General features: G+C 33.3%; 3 protein-coding genes and 2 long non-coding RNA genes across 7 annotated transcripts; all 5 read left to right on the top strand.

Moving 5' to 3' along the window:
* Nucleotides 1–167: 167 nt before the first annotated feature.
* On the top strand, nucleotides 168–762 carry LOC140177748 (uncharacterized). The gene is made up of 3 exons (XR_011869257.1): nucleotides 168–285; nucleotides 408–460; nucleotides 548–762. It is a non-coding gene; the product is annotated as an uncharacterized lncRNA (long non-coding RNA).
* Nucleotides 763–1,317: 555 nt separating this feature from the next.
* On the top strand, nucleotides 1,318–2,409 carry LOC140180881 (uncharacterized). The gene has a single exon (XM_072222425.1). The coding sequence runs from the start codon at nucleotides 1,318–1,320 to the stop codon at nucleotides 2,407–2,409; it is 1,092 nt and encodes a 363-aa protein (XP_072078526.1).
* A 614-nt stretch (nucleotides 2,410–3,023) lies between these two features.
* Nucleotides 3,024–5,810, top strand: LOC140177976 (uncharacterized). Its single transcript, XR_011869826.1, has 5 exons — nucleotides 3,024–3,289; nucleotides 3,651–3,789; nucleotides 3,996–4,416; nucleotides 5,058–5,165; nucleotides 5,316–5,810. It is a non-coding gene; the product is annotated as an uncharacterized lncRNA (long non-coding RNA).
* A 6,410-nt stretch (nucleotides 5,811–12,220) lies between these two features.
* LOC112730441 (uncharacterized) lies at nucleotides 12,221–17,760 on the top strand. Of its 3 annotated transcripts, none has more exons than XM_025780528.3 (8): nucleotides 12,277–12,807; nucleotides 12,959–13,180; nucleotides 13,551–13,790; nucleotides 14,173–14,240; nucleotides 14,380–16,000; nucleotides 16,087–16,196; nucleotides 16,347–16,527; nucleotides 16,689–17,760. In XM_025780528.3, the coding sequence occupies exons 3-8, from the start codon at nucleotides 13,640–13,642 to the stop codon at nucleotides 17,273–17,275; spliced, it is 2,718 nt and encodes a 905-aa protein (XP_025636313.1). In that variant the 5' UTR covers nucleotides 12,277–12,807; nucleotides 12,959–13,180; nucleotides 13,551–13,639; the 3' UTR covers nucleotides 17,276–17,760. The 3 variants fall into 3 exon arrangements, with proteins under 3 accessions (XP_029146393.1, XP_025636313.1, XP_072068266.1); XM_072212165.1 differs by having other exon boundaries at nucleotides 12,298–12,807; nucleotides 12,959–13,050; XM_029290560.2 differs by having other exon boundaries at nucleotides 12,221–13,180.
* A 667-nt stretch (nucleotides 17,761–18,427) lies between these two features.
* Nucleotides 18,428–21,120, top strand: LOC112730432 (uncharacterized). The gene is made up of 7 exons (XM_025780522.3): nucleotides 18,428–18,603; nucleotides 18,681–18,941; nucleotides 19,037–19,121; nucleotides 19,691–19,892; nucleotides 19,995–20,073; nucleotides 20,511–20,655; nucleotides 20,871–21,120. The coding sequence occupies exons 1-7, from the start codon at nucleotides 18,554–18,556 to the stop codon at nucleotides 20,904–20,906; spliced, it is 858 nt and encodes a 285-aa protein (XP_025636307.1). The 5' UTR covers nucleotides 18,428–18,553; the 3' UTR covers nucleotides 20,907–21,120.
* The last annotated feature ends 3,881 nt before the right edge of the window (nucleotides 21,121–25,001 follow it).

The following is a 25,001-nucleotide window of genomic DNA, read 5'->3' as shown; positions in this document are numbered from 1 at the left end:
TAGTAGTGTGAGATTTGTTTCAAAAGCTTTTACGGTTACACCATTTAGCCTTCACATTTGACATATATAAGTAGGTTGTAGTTTGATGTTATCTTTTACATGTGCATGTGCATGTGAATTAAGCTGATAAATATACTGTTTGTGTTGCAGGTCAATTAAACGATGGACTTGAACACCGAATTGGCATGATGGAAACTTCATTGAGGAGATTTGCAATGATCTTGGATTCTGTTCAGTGTGACGTAATGCAAATAAACAAAGAAACAAAGGAAGTTACCCTAGAGAGTAAGTGATTCATATTCAAATGCATTGAAAATATTATGTAACAGCTTTTTGGGAATTGTATTCATGGAAGGTTGTTATTTTATGACATAGCATATTATTTTAACTATGCATTTTCAATTCAGTGGGATGCATAAAGCAGAAGTTGATTGCTCAGGATAACTCACTCCAATTAATAGTAAGAATCTGATTTAGATCATGACTTGCCTGATTTTAAACATCAGTGGATATCAAAGTTTAGCAGACTGACTGTGATTTAAATCAGACCAACGGACAAGAAGAAACTAAGGCAAGAATTGAAGAGAGCTTGAAATCTTTATTGGAACGAATGAGCAAGGGTACTACAGACCAAGAGAAGTTACAGGAAGTATATTCGGTTGTTTCAACCTTGCCTCAGCTAATTGAAGCTTCTCTCCGAAGTCTACAAATTGATCTCCATAACTCCACCACTGAAATGCAGGCATGTATGATATGGCAATGACCAAATAATAATGACTATCCATGCTAGCATATTATTAAATTTTTAGCATTTTGGTCAATGTTAGTTACAGATATTTATTTCTAAAGTGTAACGTGTCCTTAACTTAAACCCTCAGTTGGAAACCCTTTTGACATTTTTTTTTTAAAAAATATAATGCCAATGGCGCCATCCCATGTTCATAAGCTTTTTGTCTCTAATAATAAAATGAAGTCCCCGTTATGGTTGTCAACCAAATGATGACTTTACAAATGATTTTTATTTGGAGAAAACGGTTAGTCTGTCGCAGTTTCTGTTATAGGTTCTCACTTCTGAGTTTGTTGTGAATCTGGTAGACAGTTATGGATTGATTTTACAGCTGTAGAGTTGTTACTAACTTACTAGTTCGTTACTAATCTGTTGTGATTCCACTCATCCGAGCTTTATAACTCATTTCAGTAGAAACTTTCTGGGTATTTTCCCTTCGTCTATTTTCTTTGACTTTCTCTTTCCCCTGCATTTTCCTTCATCTCCTCACCTCTGCTCAGAATCTTTCACGGAATCTTGAGCTTCTTTCCATGGCCAATCCTTCCCCCGCTGCATCTCCGTCCACTGCGCACTCAAATCTTGTCATTTCTTCTCACCCGATTTCATTGAAACTCAACAAGGAGAACTATCTTCTTTGGAAACAGCAAGTGTTGTCTGCGATTCGTGGCCATAATATGCAGCAACACATTGCTAGCGATTCCCAACTTCCACCGAAGTTCATGTCTCAAGAAGACGAAGTTCGTGGTATTCTGAATCCTGAATTTCTTGTATGGCAACAAAAGGACCAGCTCCTGCTAACATGGCTTCTGTCGTCAATATCTGAGCCAATGCTTGTGCATTTTTTTAGCTGCAATCAATCAAAGCAGCTGTGGGATGAAATCCACCATTTTTTTTATTCCCTGGCTGGAGCAAGAGCTCATCAGTATCTTTCAGAGTTGCGGGACATCAAAAAGGGTTCTCGCACAGTGAACGAGTACCTTCTCCACATCAAACTCCTGGTGGCCGCATTAGCCTTCGCCAAAAGACCGATCACGACCGAAGAACACATCAAAATTATCTTGGACGGGCTTCCTCGAGAGTATAATAATTTTGTCCTCTTAGTAACGACTGTCGATAACCAATTCAGTGGATTGACTATACCTAAACTCGAATCACTTCTGCTTATCCTCGAAGCATGGTTCGATGAGCGTCACAAGGATAACGCCAATGATGCATTTTCAGGTAATGTTGCACTTAACCAGTCTTTTCGGCAATCACGCTCTTTTAATCCTTCCATGAATCCACCTGATTTGCATGCTGCTGGCTTTGCTTGTTCTGGTGGGTATCAAGCACCAGTAGCTCCTGCTCATGGAGGCAGAATTGGAAATTCTGGACCTCAAGACTGTAGTGGCGGACAATTTGGTGGGTCTAGAGTTGTTATCTGTCAAGTATGTGGCAGGCATGGTCATGAGGCTGCCGCATGTTATGATCTAATCTTTCAACCTTCACGTACATATCAGCAATTCGGTCTCCAACACCCTGGTGGTTACATGGCTCCTCTTCCACTCTCACAGCGTCAATTTCTGTCAGAAGTTCACCCTACAGCCTATCCCTCTTCATATGCATACCCTCAATATTATTGAACGGGAGACCTTGACCATCGCCCATCTGCAATGGCTCATTAAGGCACAACTAGGTCACACGGGTTGTGCAACTTCTCACAATTTTCCGCTGCCACATCTGAAGATTCAGCTTTCTTCTAGTTTTAGTACTGGTTGGAGTTTCTGTGAAATGAATATTCATACTAGTTTTTGGACCTAGTCCTGATTCTGTAAATAATTTGGTCCTGTAGATATGATGGATACTGGAAAACATAGTTATAATTTGTGGAATAATAGACTATGCCATCCCTATTCTCCAGTTGTTAAACGTGTCCTGCAGTCCCGTAACATTTCTGTTTCATTTAATTGCCATAATATTGAATTCTACATGTCATTATCACTTTATAAGTATCGCAACTCAACTTTCTTATAGTGTTATATAATTTTCCTTATACCAGACTGTCAATTATATATTGTTTCCCATTTGGGAGTTTTTGGGTTTTGCATGCTAACCTCTAAAATTCCTTTCATTTGTTTTCTGTCACGGCCTCATCTCGCTTGCATGTTCTTTCATTTTTCTCACCTCTGCTCTGAAACTTTCACTTATGAACAGGAAATCTCTCGTACTATTAGAAATCTTAACGACAAGGATCTGATACAGTCTAATCAATCTTCAAAGGTGCTTTATGAACTCAACAGAATTTCTTGATAGTTCCTATGGTAAAAAGAAGATTATTTTGTTCCTTTTTCTGGAAAAAAAATCCTACTGTGAAGGGATTACCTTGCTCTTGTTTTTTTTTTTTTTTTCCTGGTCCCTTTGTGAGCAGCATAGTTTCAGGGGGAAAAAAAATCTGATATATTCTAGCTGGCAGAATATTTGCAGTCAGTTTACCAGACCAGAAATGCATCAGCCTCCTGCTAAGTAAGCACAACTCTTGCCTATAACTATAATACCAATGTGTCTTCCCAATCAGGAAGTTCCATACCTTTATTTATATTAGTTAATGAAAGCCTTTGTTAAGCTTTGCTTACAGGAACATGTATGCTTTTCAGTTTTCACAACAAATGTGAAGAGATTTGAATCATGAATGTTATTACTGTTATTTATCCACTTTTACATATTAGCTGATAAATGTCTGTTTATTCAGGTGTTATGATTCTTTTATACTATTTTTCTTTTCGATTTTCCACATATCATTAATGCTTTTATTTGCTGCTGGTAATTCTGCACTTTGAAAATGCTTTTGTTGTTTGAACGCTCAGAAGATTTTTCATGACTTCAGTAAAGGTATTATGAGCTTAGAAGATACTGTAGCTCCAGTGGTAGAAATGGGAGGTTTGAAGACAGTAAAACAAGTGAAAGTCACCTTTTCAGACAGAATGTCCAAGAACTACAAGCAAAAGGAACCATCCATTAATGAGGTATCTTCAAAATTTGTCTATCATCCCAATCATGGTTTCTTGATCAGAGAAAGCTGTGCACTTTCTAACTCAAATTAGTTTTGGTAGTCTTGCTTCCTGCACTTGACTGTGACAGCTTTCACTTCATTTTCATTCAAAATGTTTCTCCTAATTAATTTGAGAAATCTTATATATGATTTATGAATTTTTCCATGGTTGAATGACAGCGTGTAAGGGGTGGAAGAGACAGTACAATTGTCATTGAATCTGATGAAGAGTTTGAGGAAGGTTTCTCCTGCTTGGCTGAAGAAAAGGAAGGTGCTTGGCAAAAATAATAATGAAATCTTTTATATCCTAGTATCAGACATTAAAAGTTAGTTATTCTATTAATAGTTAGTTGAGTAGGTTACCATATCGTTTGGTTTCTAATGTATATAACTGTAGCTAATGCATTGAGCAAAAAGAATGTCTTAGCTGACATCAACACAGAAGGAACAAAAAGGGAAGTCACTAACAAAAAGTTAGTTACTAGTGAGGGTCAAGCAGCACTTAGCCAAGAGAATGAGGGTGTGAGGAGAAGCACACGAGTGAGGAAGCCCAATACAAAATTGGAGGAGTATGTGCTAGGCCCTCGCCCTCAGCCAATTGGTACAATCTTCCCTCTGTTTATCTTGTTTAAATTTTCCCTCTGACTAATAATTCTTTTTCCCTGAGCTTTTCTTTTCTTGCCGAGATACTGGGAGTGTATTTGGTAAGTTTCTTAGAACAAATAATGAAATAATACAAACACTGAACCAATAGAGAGAAGCGTTTTTTTGTCCTTGTCCTAATTGTTATCAACTTTTTAGTAAACTGAAAATTGGACATTTTGTTTTTTTGTCTCCTTTTCCATATAAGTTTGTGGCTCCCAATGTTGGCATTTATGTCCTAGGACAGTTACCGTTCCAATAGGCCCTTGATGCTATGGATGATTGTTGAATTTTCACCACACTTGCCTCATTTGTCTATTTCATTTATCTCATACTTATACAATTTATTTATTGAGCAATATTACATTGTATTGAGACTATTTGAGGACATTTCCTCTGTTAATTTGTTAATTTCATTCCTTCACCTGTTTTACTCACTTCAATATAAGTTATTAAACATTACTTTTCCATTCACGAAATTCTTTCCTAGTGTTAATATGATTTCTATCAAAATTCTGGCAATACTTAATACAATAGAGAATCGTTATTTTAATAGAAACAATAACTGCACTAAAGATGTGTTTCCTGGAAATGGAGCAGACCTATTTGCTAATTTGACCAAAGAAGAAGAAGAAGAAACCCAGCGGATTTTGGAGAAAGCAAGGAGGCGCAAGAGAAGGTCTCTTATGCTGTAATCATCAACTGAAAGTAAATTTTTCTTTCTACTCTTATTTTTTCAGTTACATAATATGTCTGCCAACTGCCAAGGTTTAAATACCAAAAGTCCATAGTTTACAAGTTCATTTATTCTTTCAAGTGCTGCTTTAATATTTAAGAATGTGAATGCCATTTCTGCAGGCAAGACTTTTGCTTTAAGATGTGGAAGGAAACTCCCATATACATATACCATTTCTTGTTTCTTCTATTTAGCTCACAAGAGGTTCGGATTTTATGAATCCTTAAGTAGCTTTAGCTTCATTATTCCATAGCTTAACGCAGAGCAAACAAATTACTAATCATTAAGCTTATACGAACCTCATATGCTTCATGTCTCGCATGTGAAACCAAAAGCATTAGCCATTAAGGTGACCCTTTTTTCTTGGGTCAACGAAGCTAGGTGATCTAGTTTATCATGTAGTGTGCCTTATGCCTATGTAACATGTTTCATCAATCATTAAGTTCATGCTTTTTTTTTTTTGGGGGAATTAAGTTCTCGCTTTTGATAAAGTCGGATAATGTCGACATGGTTTTTATTGTAAAAGAAATGTCAACATGCTTTTTTTAGTTTTAGGCTAATAATTCATAGCCCGCTTAACAAAATAGGTATTGGGATGGGCTTGAAATTTATATTTGCTAACGAGTCCAGTGTGTAGTATCATAGCCCGTTACTGTCCAAAGCAATTTAATTCAGTCCCAGAACGTTTCTTCAATATATACAAGCAACAAATAAAAATGGTCACAAATATGTAAAAAAAATTGATCATATGTTATAATACTATGTAATAATTTGCCATTTTTTTTCTAAATTTTATTGACCAACAATGTAAACAAAATAAGGGTATTGCAAATAAGTGTTCTTAAAGTATTTGTTAAGGTTGTTTTAAATACAAAATTTGTAAGTTTTTTAAAAAATTAATGTGTCGAAACGTAAACTAATTTTAATTTTTTAGCTTTTTTATCAAGAATTTTTCATGTTGGTCAAGGACACTTCTTAATGATTTTGGTCCCATCTCAATTCAAGTCTTGTTTATTTATCCCCACAGTGCAGTGCTACTTTGCTTTTACTTTATTATTCTAGATAGCATATGGATTGAGATCACTTTTAACGATAGAGATTACGAAAAAGGGGCATCCAAAGCTTAAAAGCCAGTTGTTGGAGTTAGCCTACCTGATATTATTATTAGTCAAAAGAAAGTTAGGCAGCATTGCTTGGAGTTGGACAAAGAGAAATAAAGTTAACTACACTACAAGTTTCACACACAATATATCCAAGGGGATGGATTTTATGATTAGTACTGGAGGATATATCTAGCTTTGTCACTGACCTAATTTCATGCTGGAATCACTAGAATTAATAAACTCGTGTAACTCAATTATAAAAGTCAAATCATATTATATTGATAAAAATCCAAAATCTTATAAAATAATTAACGGTATATTTTTAGATGATGTGAAGTTATGAAAATAGCTTTTAACGCTTATAATTGGATATCTTAAACATAAAATTGACAATTTGAAAGTGACCTAACTAATAGATGCATGATAAATTACAATTATGATTTATATTAGACTTTAATTGATGTAACACTACTAACAAATTAGCTGATGGGACGAGAAAAAAATACCAAAACTCTTATAAAAGCTATAATAACTATATTAGACTCCTGATAAAAAAAAAATTATTGTTCTAAAGCCAAACTTCTAATTGTGCAAATATTGATGTGAGAAGAAAAGAAAGAAAAGGGAAAAAAAGGAACCCCAGTGACAAAAGAAAAGAAAAAAGTTCACAAAAGGCTACTACCATCAGCTTAATATCCCTTTGGACAAACATAGCATAAACCTAACAACCTAAGTACATAGATTATAGATAGATTGAGAATTCAGCAAGTAACTATGACCTTATTCATCAGCAGAATTTCCAATTGACTGACTCATCCACCTTCCTTCCCCCAATGCAACTTACTAGTAAAAAAATATCACAAATTCAAGAGAAAGGTGAAAGAGAATAAGATTGAAATGAAAGGCAAAATGGCTCGATATATCTGCATTTGCATGTGATGACAATGTATGCTTTATTATGAATAATTAAATTTGGAGTGGTTCCTCACTTCCTAGTTCTTGGTGGTCCTCAATGTGTTAGGTTTCCACCACCCACCACCAATCTTTCATACCTTTAATTATATAGAGTTCCTTGAGGTTAAAGGCAAAGTAAAAAGACTGTTTTCTCAAATGCTGCCATGCTCAAAGTAAAAAGGTACAAGTGTGTGTATGGAAAGGAAAAATATAAGAGAAAGGCCTTAATAATTTAATTAAAAGAAACATGTTTTATGAGTAATTTAGTGCTGTATTTTATAATTTTAAACATGTATATTTGTTCAAAAATTCTTTACAAAATAGGACAAATTCTTAAATACTCCATAAAAAATGTTTTTTTCCACATATATATTAGTTATACAATATTTAAAAAGTTAATAAAGATAAAATATTAAAAGAATACTAATTTGTGGTTAAAAATTTTGTTGTCTAAAAATTTCTTCATAGAATTTATCTTAAACTAAAATTGAGTAATATTATTCAATTGTTTTTTTTTTTTTTGGACGATGTATGTACTCACATTAGATTGTTTTCCTATTTACTTTGTGCAACAACATTATACATTATTTTAAAAGCAAGAGTCTCCTATATTATCTAGTCTATTATTACTATCAATATTTTTTATATAATAAGCACCAATATATGCATTATCTATAGTTAATTCGGAATAAGATTCCAGGTATATGTGGTCCCAAAAGATGTGACCCTATAAGACTTTTTGTTATCTAATAACAAAAGCATCATATCCATGGAGGATGGCTCCAATAGATTCCACAACTTTCTTTGATATACAAGTGCTACAAGTAGGAACAAAATACGCATGAAGTTTATGTTGATTGCTTTTTGAATTAGATTTTAACATTGAGATAGAGTCGCTCAATTTTAATATGATATTTGGTTAACTTAAATACTTTGTTACTTTAATTGACTAGAGTAGTGTTGCTCTAAATGGAAGCAATTAATTGCCCTTTTTATAATCTTAACCTATCACATAAGAAGTTAATAACACAAACTCTTCCCTTTTGTTGGATCTTCCAACAACTAAGGATAGCTTTAATTTCTTTCCTTATTAGCCAATTAATGAAACATGTTAGGAGCAAAACATTTAGATAAAGCATCTAACCAGTTTTTACCCTTTTTTTTTGGGTTTACTTCCTCTATTTTCTAATTAATTGGATCCTACAAAGTATAATTAAACTTGATCTTATATATCATCGCAAAATAAAAGATATCATGTATTAGAATTAGCGTATTTATTTTTGTTTAATTATAAGAGATACAAATATAATAATAGACATCATAACAAAGATGGCAATAAAATTACAACCTCATCAAGTAGAGCTTTCTTTTCTTAAAAAAAAATTTAAGAATAGTTTTAATTAAATAAGATTGTCCCTCTATTTAAACAGTTTTTTTATTTTTTTTTTTTTAAGCTTATTTAAGTCACAAAAAAAAGTAAACATAATCTCATATAGTCACAAAGCTATAATATTACACTATTATTCTTCTTGTTAGGTTTAGGTCTGAACCCCAACATTTTTGGTTAAGCATTGAACCAAACTTTAGTGGTTGATCTGCAAACTGGCTACTATTACTTATTTATTTTGTGTAGATACATTTTATTTAAGATTTAATTTTGTTTTCTCAATTAAGTCCATTTTTTTAATGATTAGTCTTGTGCTATTAATTTTACTACATTTCCTTAAAAAATTGATTGAATTATTGTCTTCCAAATTTTATATCACACTATCAATGTGTGACTAATGGTGAGTAACGATATGAATATGAACTATATAAACTCATGCATTATATATTATGATGAGGTCTCCTTTTCTAATCACTTTAACTTATTCTTATTCTTATTTAATTTTCTTTTCACTTTATTCTGTTCTTCTAATTTGGTACATCATGATTATTATGATATTTAATATTGTAAACGCGGCCATTAAATTTCAAAACCAATATACAAAAGTACCAATTTTGCTAATTAAAAAATTATTCATATATACTTAAGTTTGCTTTTTCCCTGTTATAATACGGAGGATTCGAATTTAGAACTCCATAATCATTTTTATCATAATAATTGTTAACACAAGAAAGTTACCGGGTCAAAAAAAGCAATGTTTATGCTAAAGTGATTTGATCAGTTAAGTCACACTTACGCTTTCTTTACTATTTTTAATATATAATTTAATTGGAACAATACAAATCTCCTCCCTAGCCGGTTGAAATAGTGAAGTAAATTTGTTTTGGCCAAAAAATCTTCATTGAAAAAAAAAAATAATAATACATGGAGATCTTATATATATAATTAATATAACTATACTATTACCTCAATGTTAGTTTAGGAGATGTATTTGAAAAGAAAAGGTAAGTACATGAAAAGAATTGAAGAGCATGATAAATAATACAGAATAAAATATTATTTTAATTTTTAATATTTAAATCAAATTTTAATTTAATTTTTAATGTTTTTAAACGTCTTAGTTTAAATTTTAACATATTAAAATAGAACGTTTAAAATATTAAAAATTAAATTAGAATTTATTCTAAATATTGAGAATTAAAGTAGTATTTTATTCAATAATATAGAAAAAAATGTATATAATATGTATGTATTTGTCATGATATAGTTAGTATATAGTAGCCTAATTAAGATTGAAATATTAAAATTTAAGTTTATTATTTAAGGAACCTATTAGATAAAGACGCTTAAAACGTGCTTTTAAAAATATTTTTTAGTAATTAAAATTTAATATATATAATCAATTAAATCGTGTTATTTTTATTAAAATTAGATCAGATAAATTGATTTGATCAAAAAATTAGTGTAAACTAAATTTTAAATCAGTCTAAATTAATATTTTTTATAAAAAATATTATAATATTTTTATTATAGAAATGACTAAAATATCTTTATTTTATTTATATATATATATATATATATATATATTATGAGTGTTTTAGTCATTTTCTATAATAGAATTATTGTATTCATTTTTTTATATAAAAAAATATTAATTTATATTGGTTTAAAATTTGATTTGTTAATTTTTTGGTCAAATTAGTTTGTCCGATCTAATTTTGACAAAAATAATACGATTTAATCGATTATATATATAAAATTTTAATTGCTATAAAATATCTTAAAATAAAAGACATTCTATGTATCTTTATCTGAGTTATTTCCTATTATCTATGTTGGAAACTATAGGTCGTGTAATACTACCGCAAAATAACAGAAGAAATTAAAAAGATACAAATCTTCTATTTTGAATTTTCTATGATGAGATGACATTTTGTTCAAGGGAGGAAAAAGGAAAGCCCAAAATATTTCAATTCATTTTTTTTTTCATAAGAAGATTATGAAAAAAAGAAAATTATTTCTTTTTCATTGTGTCTCCCCGAAAGGGTGAATTAATCATAGTGCGAGGAGTGGATAACAACGCAGGCCCCAAAAGCAACATTTATATGCTCTACCTTAAATAGGGAAGCAATTAACTTTAAAATTTTGTAATAATTTTCTACTTAATATATTTTAAATTTTTAATTAAACATTATCAATTTATCATGGCGGGATTAAATTTCAATTTCTTATATATACTATTTAATTTAATTTAAGGTTTACTTATATAATAATATAGGTATGGACAAGCTATGATTACAAGCACAATGTAAAATTATCATTGAATAAGAGAAATCCCATTTTTAAAGCTCAAATTAGTGGCGTACACGTTAATTCTTTTCCTCTTGTGATCTCAAATTCTCAATCTCTCTCATTGTTTTGTGGATATTGTGGTGATGACTTCAATCATAATGGTTTGGACTTGTCAACTTTAGAAACATGAAATAGAAAAGAACTTCATTCAAAATACAAAATAAGATAAAATGGTTTCAAACTTGGTGCTCCTAAGATTAGAAACTAGCTTAATTAACAAGATTGTAGTCTAATGAAATAAAGAAACCAATTCTTCATATAGAAACAAAATATAAAAGCTAAGATAAGACTTAATTAAAGAGTGAGTTATACTCCTTGTTTAAAATAGTTTATGTGATCACCTAATTAATTATCGTTTCATGATATGTTGTAAATCTTAAGATAATTGTCATAAAATTTAAATATTTTATTTCTAATTAATAATTAGTAACATATGTAACTATTTTTTTTAATAAAATGTTATGTCTTCTTCCTGTGTATGTATTAGTTAATGATCTTGATTAAATTGATAAATCTTTCATTTTTACTAACTAAAATTTAGATCGCTAACGACTTATAATTTAAATGGTATAGTCTTCTCCAAGCACGGATCAGGTAGAAGCAAAAGGGGGCATTTGCCCCCACAAAAAATTTGATAAAAAATATAATTATATATAAATATTAATATTTATTTTTTTATTATATTATATTTATCCCTAAAATAAATAAATAAATTAACTAAAAGAATAATAATTAGCTTCATAATACTAATTAATTAGGAGTTATTTGAAATATGTCTTAGAATATCAATAGTTCATTTAAGCAAGAATTAAGAATTTAAATTTGATTTTGTATATATAATAATTTATTAGATAATGACATACTTTTAAATGAAGTTTAGATCTACGATAGATTAATCCTTGATCTGTTATGTTAGAGTATACTATGAAAAAAAAAAGATAAAAATAAAATATCTATACATAAATTTTACTTTATATATTTTTGCCCCATTGTTAATTTTTCCTGGATTTATCGCTGGTCTTCTCATACTCACTTAGAAGTCGCAGATTCGAGTCTCACTCGTAATTTTAAAAAAAAAAAATTAGATCCACCCTAGTTTTCTTTTTTTCATTTTTTTCCCTTAATGTTTTAGCTACAAAAAACACCAACATAGGAAGACATGTTGTGTGGGGCCTTCAATCTAGCTAACTTCAACTGTCATATTTGTATTTGTATTTGTATTTGGTACCATAATCCTAATACTAATACTAATACTAAAAAGATTAATACCATTGTTGTAAAGCTTTCACTTTCCATCCTTCTCCAACCACACCAGTCACCACCATTTTTCTTTCTCTCCTTTTTCACTTTTTTTCTTCTCAGAATCAGAATCATTCCTCAAAAATATTAGTGGGTCGGTGCTTTCATTTCCATTTTCCTTCATTTTTCGCTGTCAAACACACCCCCCATTTGTAAAAAGTCTCCATTTTCATTCGTGGTAAATAGAATATCAAGTGTTTTAATACAGAATTTTCCATTGAAAAAAAAGTATTTTTGAGTGTTAAAGTGAAGAGAATTAAGGTTGCTATCTAGTTGAGATTGAGATTGGAAAAGAAAAAAACATACATACACACAAAAGAAAATAAAGCTCCAAGCTTTCATCATACATTTTGGTTTTTGTTGGTGGAGGATGAACATCACTGGGAATTTGGATTGCCCCTGTTCTGTTTGTTGAATTGCTTAAATGGTTCAATCAACTTTTGAAGGATATGAATTCATCAATTGGTGCAGCCATGGATTCTGCTGTGCATAGCTACTGATGGAGCTCTTCATGAACTGGTGATTATAGAATTTGGATTTGTTTGAGTCACTGAACATTGTTGAAGATAAGCTTGATCAATCTTCCTAGTCAAGTTTGATCAATATGCTGCAAGTGTTTGATTAGATGCCAATTATAAAAGCTGAAGCCTTATTAATGGTTGTGTCTCAGTTTGGACTTTTCTTTGAAGAGAGGAGAAGATGAGTGGGATTTGCTTCAGCTTTCTCTGTGGAAACTTTTAGAATTCAGTAGAAACAAACAAGGTATTGATACCTTACCCTCCAAAAGAGGCTATGACTATGACTCCTTGAGCTTCACTCAGTTGAGAAACTTGGGGAGCTGGACTTGAATTCCTAGTTTCTTTGTTTGATTCAAAAAGCCTCATAGTAGCAGGTACTTAGTTGCATCAATCTCAGTTTTTCCTATGCTAGTTTAGTTCTAGACTTCTAGCTACATGACTTAAATTGGTAACCACTCAATTTAGTTGAATCTTCTACTTGTTGTATTCTTGTTGTGTTTCTTGATTCAGTAACCTCTAAATCTTATCATCCAATGACTGTTCTGTTTTACCTCACCAAGTTGATGATTTCAATGATATATCTGTAGCTATGTTTGAATCCTCTCAGTGTATAAGTTTGCATAAAGAGCATTGTTCTTCATATACCTACTACAAAGCTTTGGCATTAGATTTAAGGGAGTGTTCATAGTGTTCTGATGATTTTTAGCTACATATATTTGCTTAATGGTTTTGTTCATTGATCAGGTAGCATGATCTTACCACTGAAGTGATTCGGATGACAATTGTAATAAGGCCTAAAGACGAAAGAACGTAGTCAACTGTGCCCCATCATTATGGCAAAGAAGTCTCAGAGGCGCTCCATCCGGTATGAGAAAGACAAGTCAGGGTGTATGTGGGGATTTATTAGTATGTTTGATTTCCGCCATGGTCACTCAACTCGCAAGTTGATTGCGGATAGAAGGCGAAGCAACAAGCATGTTATTGGTAAGAACGGTGTTAAACATTATATTTTCATAGATCTGTGTTCCAAATAGTTGTGGAGTAATTGATGTTTTTCATTCCAAAAAATTTTCTAGAATGCTATAAAACTTTTCATCAGAACATACTTTCCCTATCTACATTCATGACTATTTCATTTTTGCTCACTTATGCATGCTGTACATGTATCTACATCAAATACTACTACCTTAAACTTCTTATACTTGTGACTAATTTTATCATAAATTGTTGTAGTATCTACATATCATATTTGTGCAGGATAGCCTATCTATGATTATTGTGGAATATACACTTGTGTGTAGCTGTGCTTGATTAAGAAAAATAAATCAATGTCAATTATTAATTTACTTATTATTTTTTCCTTCAGGAGGTGTGCCTTCGAAGAACAAGTTTGAGATGTTGAGCGATTTGGATGAAGTTTCTCATGGCAATTTTGTGAGTCTGGTCATCCCTTGTATTATTCAACTGAAACTCATTACAAGTGAAAGTTAACAAATTTTAGGACACTAGAAGAATTCAGTTATTGCTACAAGGATGTTTGTGCATTTATTGATATCAATATGTCATGTTTCAGGACACTGTAGAGAGTAAGAGGCCAACAGTGAAAACTGGTGCTGTTAAGCATAGTGTGAAGAAACTTATAGAAGAAGAGATGTTCATTGATCAAACCACAGAGAAGGATGTATATAATGCCAAAGTAGAACCAAATGGATCCAGATTAAGATGTGAAGTTCCGCAGCAGACGGATTACAAAAGGAAAAAGAAATCTAGCAGTAAAAGCTGTGATATGGACATTGATAATCTGAATTTGGATGCAACCATGAAATCCAAGTACTTGCATAATCAACACTCTCGGCGGCAATCAAAAGATGATCTTGATCTGGATAACATAATTGAAGAGTTTTGTCACTTTAAAGAGTCTTGTTCTGTGAAGCATGGCAATGATAGAGGAGTTCATAGTCAGTCAAACCAGAAGCATGCAATTTCTGAAAACATTGCAAGAGAGGTAATTCATGAATTTGTGAATCAGATGATACTGAATGGCAAAGATCTGGCAGAAGCTAGAAAATACCTTCATTCCCATGAACTTATGGAAGCACTTCAGTTTATAAGCTCAGACAAGGAATTGTTTCTTGCACTTCTACAAAACCCAAATTCACTTTTGTTGAAATGTATACAAGAGTTTGCGAAATCTCATGGGAGAGATAACAATGAATATAGTTCTGTTACTTGTTCCAACTTCACTGAACAAGATCTTGGAAATGAGGAACAAACAAGGGAGACTGTAAACCACAAGAAGCATAACTTCTTCAGGAAAAAAACAAAGTCTCAGCCGAAAAATCCAACAAATGAGAATGGCAAAACTGAGACTTCAAATAGAATTGTAATTCTGAAGCCTGGATCAATGGGGTTGCAAAGTTCTGAAACCAGAAACAACATTGCCTCATCCCTGCAATCTCATGATACTGCCAAACACAGCAGTCCTTCTGCAAGAGGTAGTTCACATTTTTCGCTTACAGATTTAAAAAACAAGTTGAAGCATGCAATGGGGAGAGAGAAACATGCAAGTCCTGAAGGCATCTCAAAAAGATACCCTGCTGAATGTCAAAGGCCCAGCAACAAAGCCATTCTTAAAGACAATGTTGGAATGAGATCTCCTAACAAAGATCATTTCTTCCTTGAGAAAATTGCAAGGCCTACTAAACTGAAAGATCCGGAGTTGATTGTCGAGCAAGAAAGTGGTAGTTATAAAAAGAAAAGGGCATCTCACTTATACACTGAGGCCAAGAAGCATCTGTCTGAGATGATAGGTAGTGGTGATGAGAACATGGACATGTCGAGTAGGCAGATTTCCAAGACCCTTGGGAGAATTCTGTCCCTTCCGGACTACAACTTTTCGCCCTTTGGCAGTCCTTCAAGGTGTTGGGAGCATCATTTTTTGACTGAACAGACAAGATTTTCTACCTCGGATAAAACTTGGGAGGCTTATGACAACATGTCCCCCAGACAGGCAACCTTTGTGAATAATTTAGCTCAGGAAACTGATAATCCAGAGAAGCAGTCAACTATATGTGACAGAAGCTCTAATAATTTAGTACGAGAAATTAAGTTGGAATCCAATTTTCCTGATGAACTTAGTCATGTTGATAAAGCAGAAGGCTACTGTGCTGTTAAAGACGAGATAGTTGTCGAAGGTAACGTTATAATTTAAGTAGTAGATGCATGCATGTTTGTATTTAGTCTATTACTTATGGAGTTCTTATAATTTATTTGTGTGCAGGTGATGTAGAATCTGAAAAAGAGATCAATATCTTGGAATCTTTCTCAGAACCAATTCGCCTCAGCATTAGAAATGAGGATCAGAGTTGTGATATCTTAGAAATTACTGAGGTCAATGCTTCACCCTAGTAATGTTTCATATTGCATTAAGTTTTTACACAAATCAATGGTTTGAGAATAAATTGATCTTTGTATTTATGTTGTATTCAATATCCACAAAACTGTATCTAAAGTCTAGACTATTATTTGTTCCTTCAACAGGACGGTATAGGCGAAAACCAACAATCTACCCCACCATCATCATCTCACTCCTCATTCACAAAGAAAACTGAAGAGCTAGAAAGTGGTGCAGAAATGTGTGGGAGGCCAAGTCCTGTATCTGTTCTTGATACACCATTCATAGAGGATGAAATCAGCCCCGGTTACTCCGAATATCAACCTAGTAAGAATTCATGCACTAGTGCTATCTGTGGTTGGCAAATTAAATTCTTAAGGAGGTTGCTATATCATGCTTCTCTTGACAATGCATAACACATGGTAGCATACCTTTTCTGATTGCTATATTTATTTTAATCTAACATCAAATTCATTCTTGATTTTCAGTTCAAGTAGCAGTACAGCCGCTAAATATTGAATTCGAAGAACAAGACTATTCACCTGTGAACCAAATCCAGAAAGGAAAATATTGCCTTGAAGAAAATGAATTGATATACAAGTACATCAAAGCAGTCCTGCAAGCCTCTGAATTGACTATGGATCAATTATTGATGAAATGCCATTCCTCGGATAAGATACTAGATCCTTCATTGTTTGATCAGGAAGAGCTTCCAGCAAACCAGCTTTGTCATGATCAGAAGCTTCTTTATGACTGTATCAATGAAGTTCTGATGGAGGTTTGTTGGCATTACTTTGCTGTCTCACCTTTTGTATCCTTTGTGAAGAATCTTAGCATAAGGCCAAGTCCAAACATGAAAGTGGTTATTGTCAAGGTTTGGGAAGCAATGTGCTGGCATTTCCTTCCCTTACCCCCGCCTCGAACTTTGGACAAAATTGTCAGGAAAGACATGGAAAAAAGTAGCATGTGGATGGATCTTCGGTTTGATGCTGAAGCCGTTGGTTTCGAAATGGGCGAGATCATTCTTGCAGAACTCATGGAGGATACAATATTGAGTTGTACATATCTGGATTAGACATTCTGATGCTTCAAACTGTTGTCAGTTTCGATTCGAATTGAAGGACAAGAAGAGTGGAAGCAATGTGTAAATGATTACTGATTTACTGACTACTTCTTGTTCTTGCCACCTTTGATGTCCTTCAAAGCTTCATTCATGGCATTTCTGAAATAGTAAATAGTTAAAACAGTTAGTGAAGATACTCTAATATGGGCAAGAAGTGAAAGGGAAGCAAGTTGCAACTGCTTCTTGCAAAAGTAGAAACAAAATTCTTGTCTTTAGAGTGACAAAGTATGAGATTTCTTGGGACCAAAGGTGTTTGATTGTAGATTCTGTGGAGTTTGATTTTCTGGTTAATTTAGTTGGTGTGTGCTATAATTTTGTTGGTAATCATCCTTACTTGTTTTGTGTATTTTATTTTTGATCAAGTTGTTGATTTACAAGCTTTAAAATTGTAACTTTGAAGTTAGTACTATACTAATGAGTAATGATTATCTCTGCTATACTAATTCGTTTTATCAAATACAAATAAAAATGACTAAAAAGACAAATAAGTCTTTGAATATTTACACTTCATACATATTAATTTTTGAAGGAAAAAATAAAAGTTTTCTACTATAATAGACGTATAAAAGTTATGTTCAAATTAAATTATTTTACCGTCATCATAAAAATTAATACGCCAATAATATGTTCATATCTGTTATCATAAAAAACTTTATTAGTAGTTTTTTTTCAAAGATTAATATATATAAATATTGAGAAGTCCATTTGTCATTTTATTTTAAAAATATGGAAAATAAAAATGGTCTGGTTAACTAAAAAAAAGAGTAAATAATAAATAAGTCTCTGATTTTTTATTCCGAAAATAAATAAATTTTTGATTAATTAAAAATATAATAACATCGATATTTTTTAAGAATAAGGCATCTAAGTCCTTTTAAAAGATTAATTTATCTTTGTATATTTTGAATGGAAGAACTAAAAATTTTTTTGTCTTCATATATTTTAGAAGGGAGAATTTAAATATTTCAAAATTTAGAAGGTAAGATTTTTGTATTTTGAATTAGTGGGAGAGTTATGTATATTAAATTTAAAAAGTGAGTAACTTATTTATATTTTTTTTTAAAAAGAGAAATTTTTTTTTTTTTTGGTGAAAAGAAAAAGAACGGATTGATTTCCCACGTGTCCATGTCAAAGCGAGGCGTACAGGGCGGGGATGAAAAGTGAAAACAAAACTATAAAAGAGTCTGAAACTGAAGGAAGGGATCTCCCCCTTCGTCTTTCGCATCGGACATGTCATCGGCAAATTCCTTCTCACCACGAAGAAGCTTTTCGCCGTCAGAGTGAGTAGATGCCCTCATTTAGAATATCAACTCCATTCATATATACTTCATCAATTTTTCCTTCTTATCCTTCACAGTGATGACAAACAAGAAATTCTTGACACGGCATCATCAGCAGCATCACCTCCTCGTTATGATCCACTCAATCCTTGTTATAAACCAGGCATTCTCGATACAATTTACAAGGATCTTCCACCTCCTTCTTCCCAACCTAAGTCAGCAGCAGCAATAGCAGCCAGAGTCCCCTATGCAGGCTATACTATTACTGAACCAATAATCCCTTCGAATTGGCCCGGGTATCTTAATCCTCCTCCCCCCGAAGACAAAGAGCTATCTGAGTCAGTACTTGCATGCCCTAATTTATATCTCAATGCAATTCAAATTAACATTTAACACATATTCTTAATCACTTTTCCCTTATTACCCTTTACAGAGAAGAGAAACAAAGGATTTTTGAGCGTCGTTGTCATTGGCATATTTTGGCTATGAAACACTACAATGACACACGAAAGGAAGGGGTTAGTTCATTTTCTTCTCATCTAATTAATAAAAGGTGGAAACTCAGTTGTAGGCAACTCCACGTAAAGTTGATAATTGAGAACAGTTAGATAAAAATACGGCTCGCAACTATCAATTTCACGTGAAATTGACTGCATACAATACTCAAACCTTTTGAAATATTATGAAATAAAGGTCTAAGTTGTCAAGATAATGGACTAGACAAGACACCAACATTTTGTTTCCTTTGTTCCTCTAACATGTATGTTTCCCTGCTGCCACAACACTACAAGCTCCATCACCATTACCCACAACTTGAACTACATCTTCCTTCTAGCATGTTGCTTCATGATTTGTTCTTTCACAATTTTAGATGTCCCTTCCTTCCCTTTACTAACAAATGACTCCATTCTCCCCTTATGTGCACCACCATCTCCATGTCAAAACACTCATAATTTTGTTCGATTTTTTCCTTCTAGTACAAGCAATCACATGTATGTGAAACATGTTTCTACTTAATGTAGAGCCTACCTTTTTTCGTTATATTAATGTTTTTTCAAAAAATTCTTCGTTATTATCTATTTTGTAGGAAGATGAGTATAAGCTTTCGACGTCCTCGATTCCCAAGAGAATGGTTCAATATTATAGTCTTGGCTTCCTTCATAAGTTGATGTGGGAGGGGAAGCCTATATCAACCGAAAAGTCCGATTCTGCCAAGTATTTTTTTGGTGCAGTCCATGAAATGAATCCTGATGAAATGCACGTAGCATATGCCAAACGACTTAAACCAGGCATCTTAAATGAATTTCTCTAGTCTTTTCTCCCTCTTGATAACTTTACTTTTACCATCACGAATTATTGAACACATTGACTCCCCCACCTTTTCCTGGCAGATCGTTTCTTGGATCTTGATCCTGCTCTACTTCCTACACGCTGTGAGAGATGTGATATTAAGGATCATGATGACTTTAGGCAAGTCTGTGTCAATTAACTTGTGTTTTATTTTATTTTTTTCTTTTTACTATAAAGTTTTGTTGTTTTGTAATTGAAGGCAAAGAGATCAAGATTAGGAAATAACAAATTTCTGTCTTGGATCCAGCTTCAGAGATGGACTCGAGTAGGAAATAACAAATTTCTGTTCATATATCGATTGATGTTTCAAACATTTAGTTGTTCTTTTTAAGTCTATCCTTTAATTGTTGCCTCTTCGTTTTTATGTTTTCTTGTGGTGTCAATTCCTCATGTATAAGTACACTCATTCATATTGGTAAAGATTGAATCCCTCCTATTCTTTTCAAGTTCTAACATTATTCTTCTATGCTAAGGCCATTTCTCAAGCTTATGTAAACTAGAAAAAAAAATATTGCTGGTCACTGAAAACTGTATTTGTTTAAATTCTTTTTAAGTAGAATCACACCGTCTAGGGACACCAACCGTAATGAAGGTGGTGGTATGGAAGAAGAGATGCACAAAAAGAAGAATCGTGATGATGCTGCTGTTATTGAAGATGAGACACCTAAAAAAAAGGCAAAATTTGAAGAAGGCTCGGAGAAGGTGAAGAAGCAATTTCATGTTTTTCTTTGTTTTTAATGTTTTTTCTTTTAAGAACTTTTTGACGTTTTACTGTTTGATTAGTTGCATTAACCTACACCAGTTTAATTATCCTGGAACTCTTCTCAACATTACTATTGCTTTCAGATTTGTGCATATCCGTTTCTATTTTTTTTTTCTTGTTTTTCTTCTCTTGTTTCTTATTCTTGAAATTGCAGATGGATGATATGAGCAGTGAGCCATCTAAAGAATAATAGAAGGAACGAATTCGAGATCTAGTATAGATTAAGACCCGTTTTGATATGCATCAACTAAGATACGCTAATGGTATAGATGTTGTTAAATTGATTACAGCAATAACTTTTACTAGACTTATGATACTACTAAATTGTCCTAGTGTGTTTGTTATGTACTAAGTTTAATTTGGGAATTTAAGATATTCTCTTAATGTAGTAGGATTTTTCTTTATCCTTTATGCGTATATTTTGGCAAACTAGTATTTTGCTACGTGTGTGTGTGTGTGGCTTCTCCTCGTTAGTATAATATATATTGTGACTAAGTAATGCTATCAAATCTGATTATAGGTTTAAAATTAACCTGTAAATCTGTAATCATAAAAGATAGTTCCTATTAGACAAATTTGACTAATCATTAAATGTGCAGTGATGCCATTAATAAACGATCTCGTTTGTACTGTGGCTGCCGTAATACAAAATGCTCTAGGGTCTCGCTGAGAAAATGCCATAACTTTGGTTCCAATGTCCTACAATAGAAGAAATAACAAGATGTTCCAGTGCACTTTTAAAATTTTGTCACATCACAAATCTAACTCGTTGGTCAATAAAATTAATCTGTACAAGAGACCCCGGGCTCGGCTGGACCAAACAAAAAAAAGGAAGAGAACCCGGGCTCGGCTGGTCCAAACAAAAAAAAATGGAAGAGAACCCGGGAACTCAAATTATGTGGAAAGGGAAGCAAATAAGTGTTCTGATTCGATAGCGAAAGAAAATCTGAAGCGAAGGGGTGGAGTTCTTTTTTATTTTTGTCAATGAAATGGTGGAGTTCATAGATTCTCCCTTTATTTTATTTTGGTCATGATAGATTCTTCCCCTATTAGTCTCATTCCTCTACTTCAAGATGATGTAAAAGGGGTGTCAGAAAGAAAGTTTCTCTAATAGGGAGCTCTTCTTCTCTCAACAGAAGAGTCTTCTAAGAATTTCAGGTTCTTCTCTAAAAAGAGAGCTTTTTCATCCTGTTCAAACTTCACAAATAGTATCATCACATAAACCTCATTCTATTTGAACCATCAAAATCACTGTAAAACTTGAAATATACAGCAACCATAAATTTAGCAACATACAACATGAATAGCATTGAAGATAAAGTCATCAAACTCAACAAATCGGGAGAATTGGGATATAAGAAAGATTGTTTAAATGTGGCGAGAAAGATAATAAGTGATAAGAAGATGAATTTTAAAACATGTAGGAATGCTTTACTGGGAATGTGGAGAAACCCACAAGGAGTTGCAGTTACTGACATTGGTCTGAAAAAGATGTTATTCAACTTCAAAGACAAGAAGAGAGGGTTGCAGATTATTCAGAATGGTCCTTGGAATGTCAGAGAAAATCTGGTCAATCTCAGACTTTGAAGGGAGGGCGAGTCAGTTTTTGACGTTGATCATGACTTCATGGAGTTTTGGATTCAAGTTCATGGCATTCCACATGATCTCATGAATAAAGAGATAGGAATTCTTATCGGAGGAATGCTGGGAGTATTGGCTGAAGCTAAAGATCCAAAAGTGGATGGCATTTTTAGGAGATCATATCTGAGAATTAGGGTTAGCGTCAACATTACCAAAACTTTGCCTACAGGTTTCTAGTTGGATAGAGAGGAGATGCCACCATTGTGGGTTTTCTTTAAGTATGAGAGGCTGCCAGACGGTTACTGTTTCAACTGTGAAATATTAGGACATGAGAAGAAACATGCAAGAAATACTGTTTCAGGGAGATGACGATATGCAGCTTGACCTAGGAGCAACCTACAACTTTAAGAGACTCATAAGGGAGATAAGAGAGAGGAACAATGAATGGGCTTACACCAAATAGCCCAAAAGGGAGAAAGGGGAAAAGAAATCCAGGAGGTGAGTGGATACGGACTAAGAAAGGATGTTGGGCCAAATATTATGGAAAATTATTTGCAAGTTTGGAATGTTGAAGGAGGTGGACTGAATCTATATACAACAGAAGAAGGGGAGTTGAACAGCTACAAAAAAGAAGATTGAAAGTTAGGCCAGGGAAAAAAAGTAAAAAAAGAAACCATAGGCCAGGAACTAAAAAGACTTATGTCAGCAAAAAAGAAGGAAAAACAAGTGAATGTTGGCAGAGAGGAGAGAAAGGAATATCAAGAAATATTGAAGAGTGGAACGGGAGAAGAAGAACTAAAGAAGCTACCCAAGAAAGCACAGAACAGAGAAGATGAATTTGTAGGACAATTGGTAAACTCGGGTGAGAACGTCTACTATTTAGAATTAGTAAGCGATGAAGATGAAGATGATAGAAGGGAAGTACATGTTGAATGGGAAACACAACTAGCAAAGAAGTTGGAATTGAAGTTGAATTTCAAAAGGAAACGAGAAAACAAAACAGGTGCCAATGCTTACATACGGGGAATGGAAGGAGCAAGAGGACAGGGAGCCCAAGAAAATAAAAAAAATAGCAACACTGCATTGGACATAGGGGAGTATGAGTTATCTATGTATGCTTCTGGTCAGATTAAAGGGATACAAATAGCTGAGGAGGCGGGATTTAACATGCCCCAACCTTAGCCAAGAGTATCATTAAGCTGGAATTGTCGGGGAATAGCGGCTACCCCAACAATCTCTGAGTTGTATGATCTATGTAAAAAAGTAAAGCCGCTTATAGTGTTTTTAATGAAAACTAGGGCTAGACAATAAAAAATGACTAGGATAAGAAGAATGCTTCATTTTGACAATATGTTTTGCATAGAACTCCCGGGCATGTCTGGTGGACTAAGTTTGTTATGAAAATCTAATGCTAATATCAATGTTTATGAATGGTGCGATAACTATATTAATGCTAATATTAATATTAATAATGGTCTGAAATGGCAAGTATTTTTGTGTATGGTAATCCAGTTTTCAAAAAGAGAAGAAAACTATGGCAGAAGCTCATGGTAAGTAATATGAACAAGGAAGAACCTCAAGCTTATTTGGGGGACTTTAACGACATTTTAAGTGAAGATGAAAAGGTAAGCATTCATCCACAGTCAAGAATTTATTTAGAAACTTTCAGAAGGTTTGTAGATGATAAGTTCTGCCCTAAAACAGGAGGAAGATGAGGCGCTAATCCAGGTGCTCAAAAGTCATAACACAGCTCTCGGATGGACCATTAATGACTTAAAGGGGATCAGTTCAACCAAATGCATGCACAAGATCTTGCTTGAATATGATTCTAAACCAGTTGTGCAACCACAAAGGCGACTGAATCCAACCATGAAAGAAGTGGTTCAGAAGGAGGTCATGAAGATTTAAGAAGCCGACATCATTTATCCTATCTCAGATATCCCATGGGTAAGTCTAGTGCAAGTGGTACCCAAGAAAGGGGGAATGATAGTAATCCATAATGAGAAGAATGAGCTTATTCCCACAAGGACTATCACAGGATGGAACATGTGCATTGACTATAGGAGACTCAATAACGCCACCTGGAAGGACCACTTCCCTTTACCCTTCATTAATCAAATGCTTGAAAGGCTAGGAGGCCATGCATTCTATTGCTTTTTAGATGGATACTCTGGCTATAATCAGATTGTAGTAGACCCTCAGGACCAGGAGAAGATGACGTTCACCTATCCCTTTGGAGTATTTGCTTGCCGGAGGATGCCATTTGGACTCTGTAATGCCCCAGCAACTTTTCAAAGGTGTATGCTTTCTATTTTTTCAGATATGGTTGAAAAGTTCATTGAGATATTTATGGATGAATTCTCTGTTTTTGGTGATTCTTTTAATTTTTGCCTTAAGCATCTAGCCTTAGTTTTGAAACGGTATCAAGAAACAAACCTCATTTTGAATTGGAAAAAGTGTCATTTTATGGCAACAGAGGGAATTGTTCTTGGTCACCGGATTTCAAACAAGGGAATAGAAGTTGATAAGGCCAAGATGGAAGTAATTGAAAAATTACCACCACCTGCTAATGTTAAGGCAATAAGAAGTTTCTTGGGATATGCAGGATTTTATAGGAGGTTTATAAAAGACTTTTCCAAAATTGTAAAACCCCTGAGCAACCTGTTGGTTGCTAACACCCTTTTATTTTTGATAAAGAATGCCT

This window comes from Arachis hypogaea, chromosome 2, assembly GCF_003086295.3.
Source record: "Arachis hypogaea cultivar Tifrunner chromosome 2, arahy.Tifrunner.gnm2.J5K5, whole genome shotgun sequence".
Classification (NCBI taxonomy): domain Eukaryota; kingdom Viridiplantae; phylum Streptophyta; class Magnoliopsida; order Fabales; family Fabaceae; genus Arachis; species Arachis hypogaea.
This window is presented reverse-complemented; position numbering and strand designations above follow the sequence as displayed.

What these genes read in the sequence shown, in the direction of transcription:
- LOC140180881 (XM_072222425.1), top strand. Translation starts at nt 1,318, where the DNA reads ATGGCCAATCCTTCCCCCGCTGCATCTCCGTCCACTGCGCACTCAAAT.
- LOC112730441 (XM_029290560.2), top strand. Translation starts at nt 13,640, where the DNA reads ATGGCAAAGAAGTCTCAGAGGCGCTCCATCCGGTATGAGAAAGACAAG. An exon ending in AAGCAACAAGCATGTTATTG is followed by an intron (nt 13,791 to 14,172) that starts GTAAGAACGGTG and finishes TTTTTCCTTCAG; the next exon opens with GAGGTGTGCCTTCGAAGAAC. An exon ending in AAGTTTCTCATGGCAATTTT is followed by an intron (nt 14,241 to 14,379) that starts GTGAGTCTGGTC and finishes GTCATGTTTCAG; the next exon opens with GACACTGTAGAGAGTAAGAG.
- LOC112730432 (XM_025780522.3), top strand. Translation starts at nt 18,554, where the DNA reads ATGTCATCGGCAAATTCCTTCTCACCACGAAGAAGCTTTTCGCCGTCA. An exon ending in GAAGACAAAGAGCTATCTGA is followed by an intron (nt 18,942 to 19,036) that starts GTCAGTACTTGC and finishes TACCCTTTACAG; the next exon opens with AGAAGAGAAACAAAGGATTT. An exon ending in AAGGATCATGATGACTTTAG is followed by an intron (nt 20,074 to 20,510) that starts GCAAGTCTGTGT and finishes CTTTTTAAGTAG; the next exon opens with AATCACACCGTCTAGGGACA.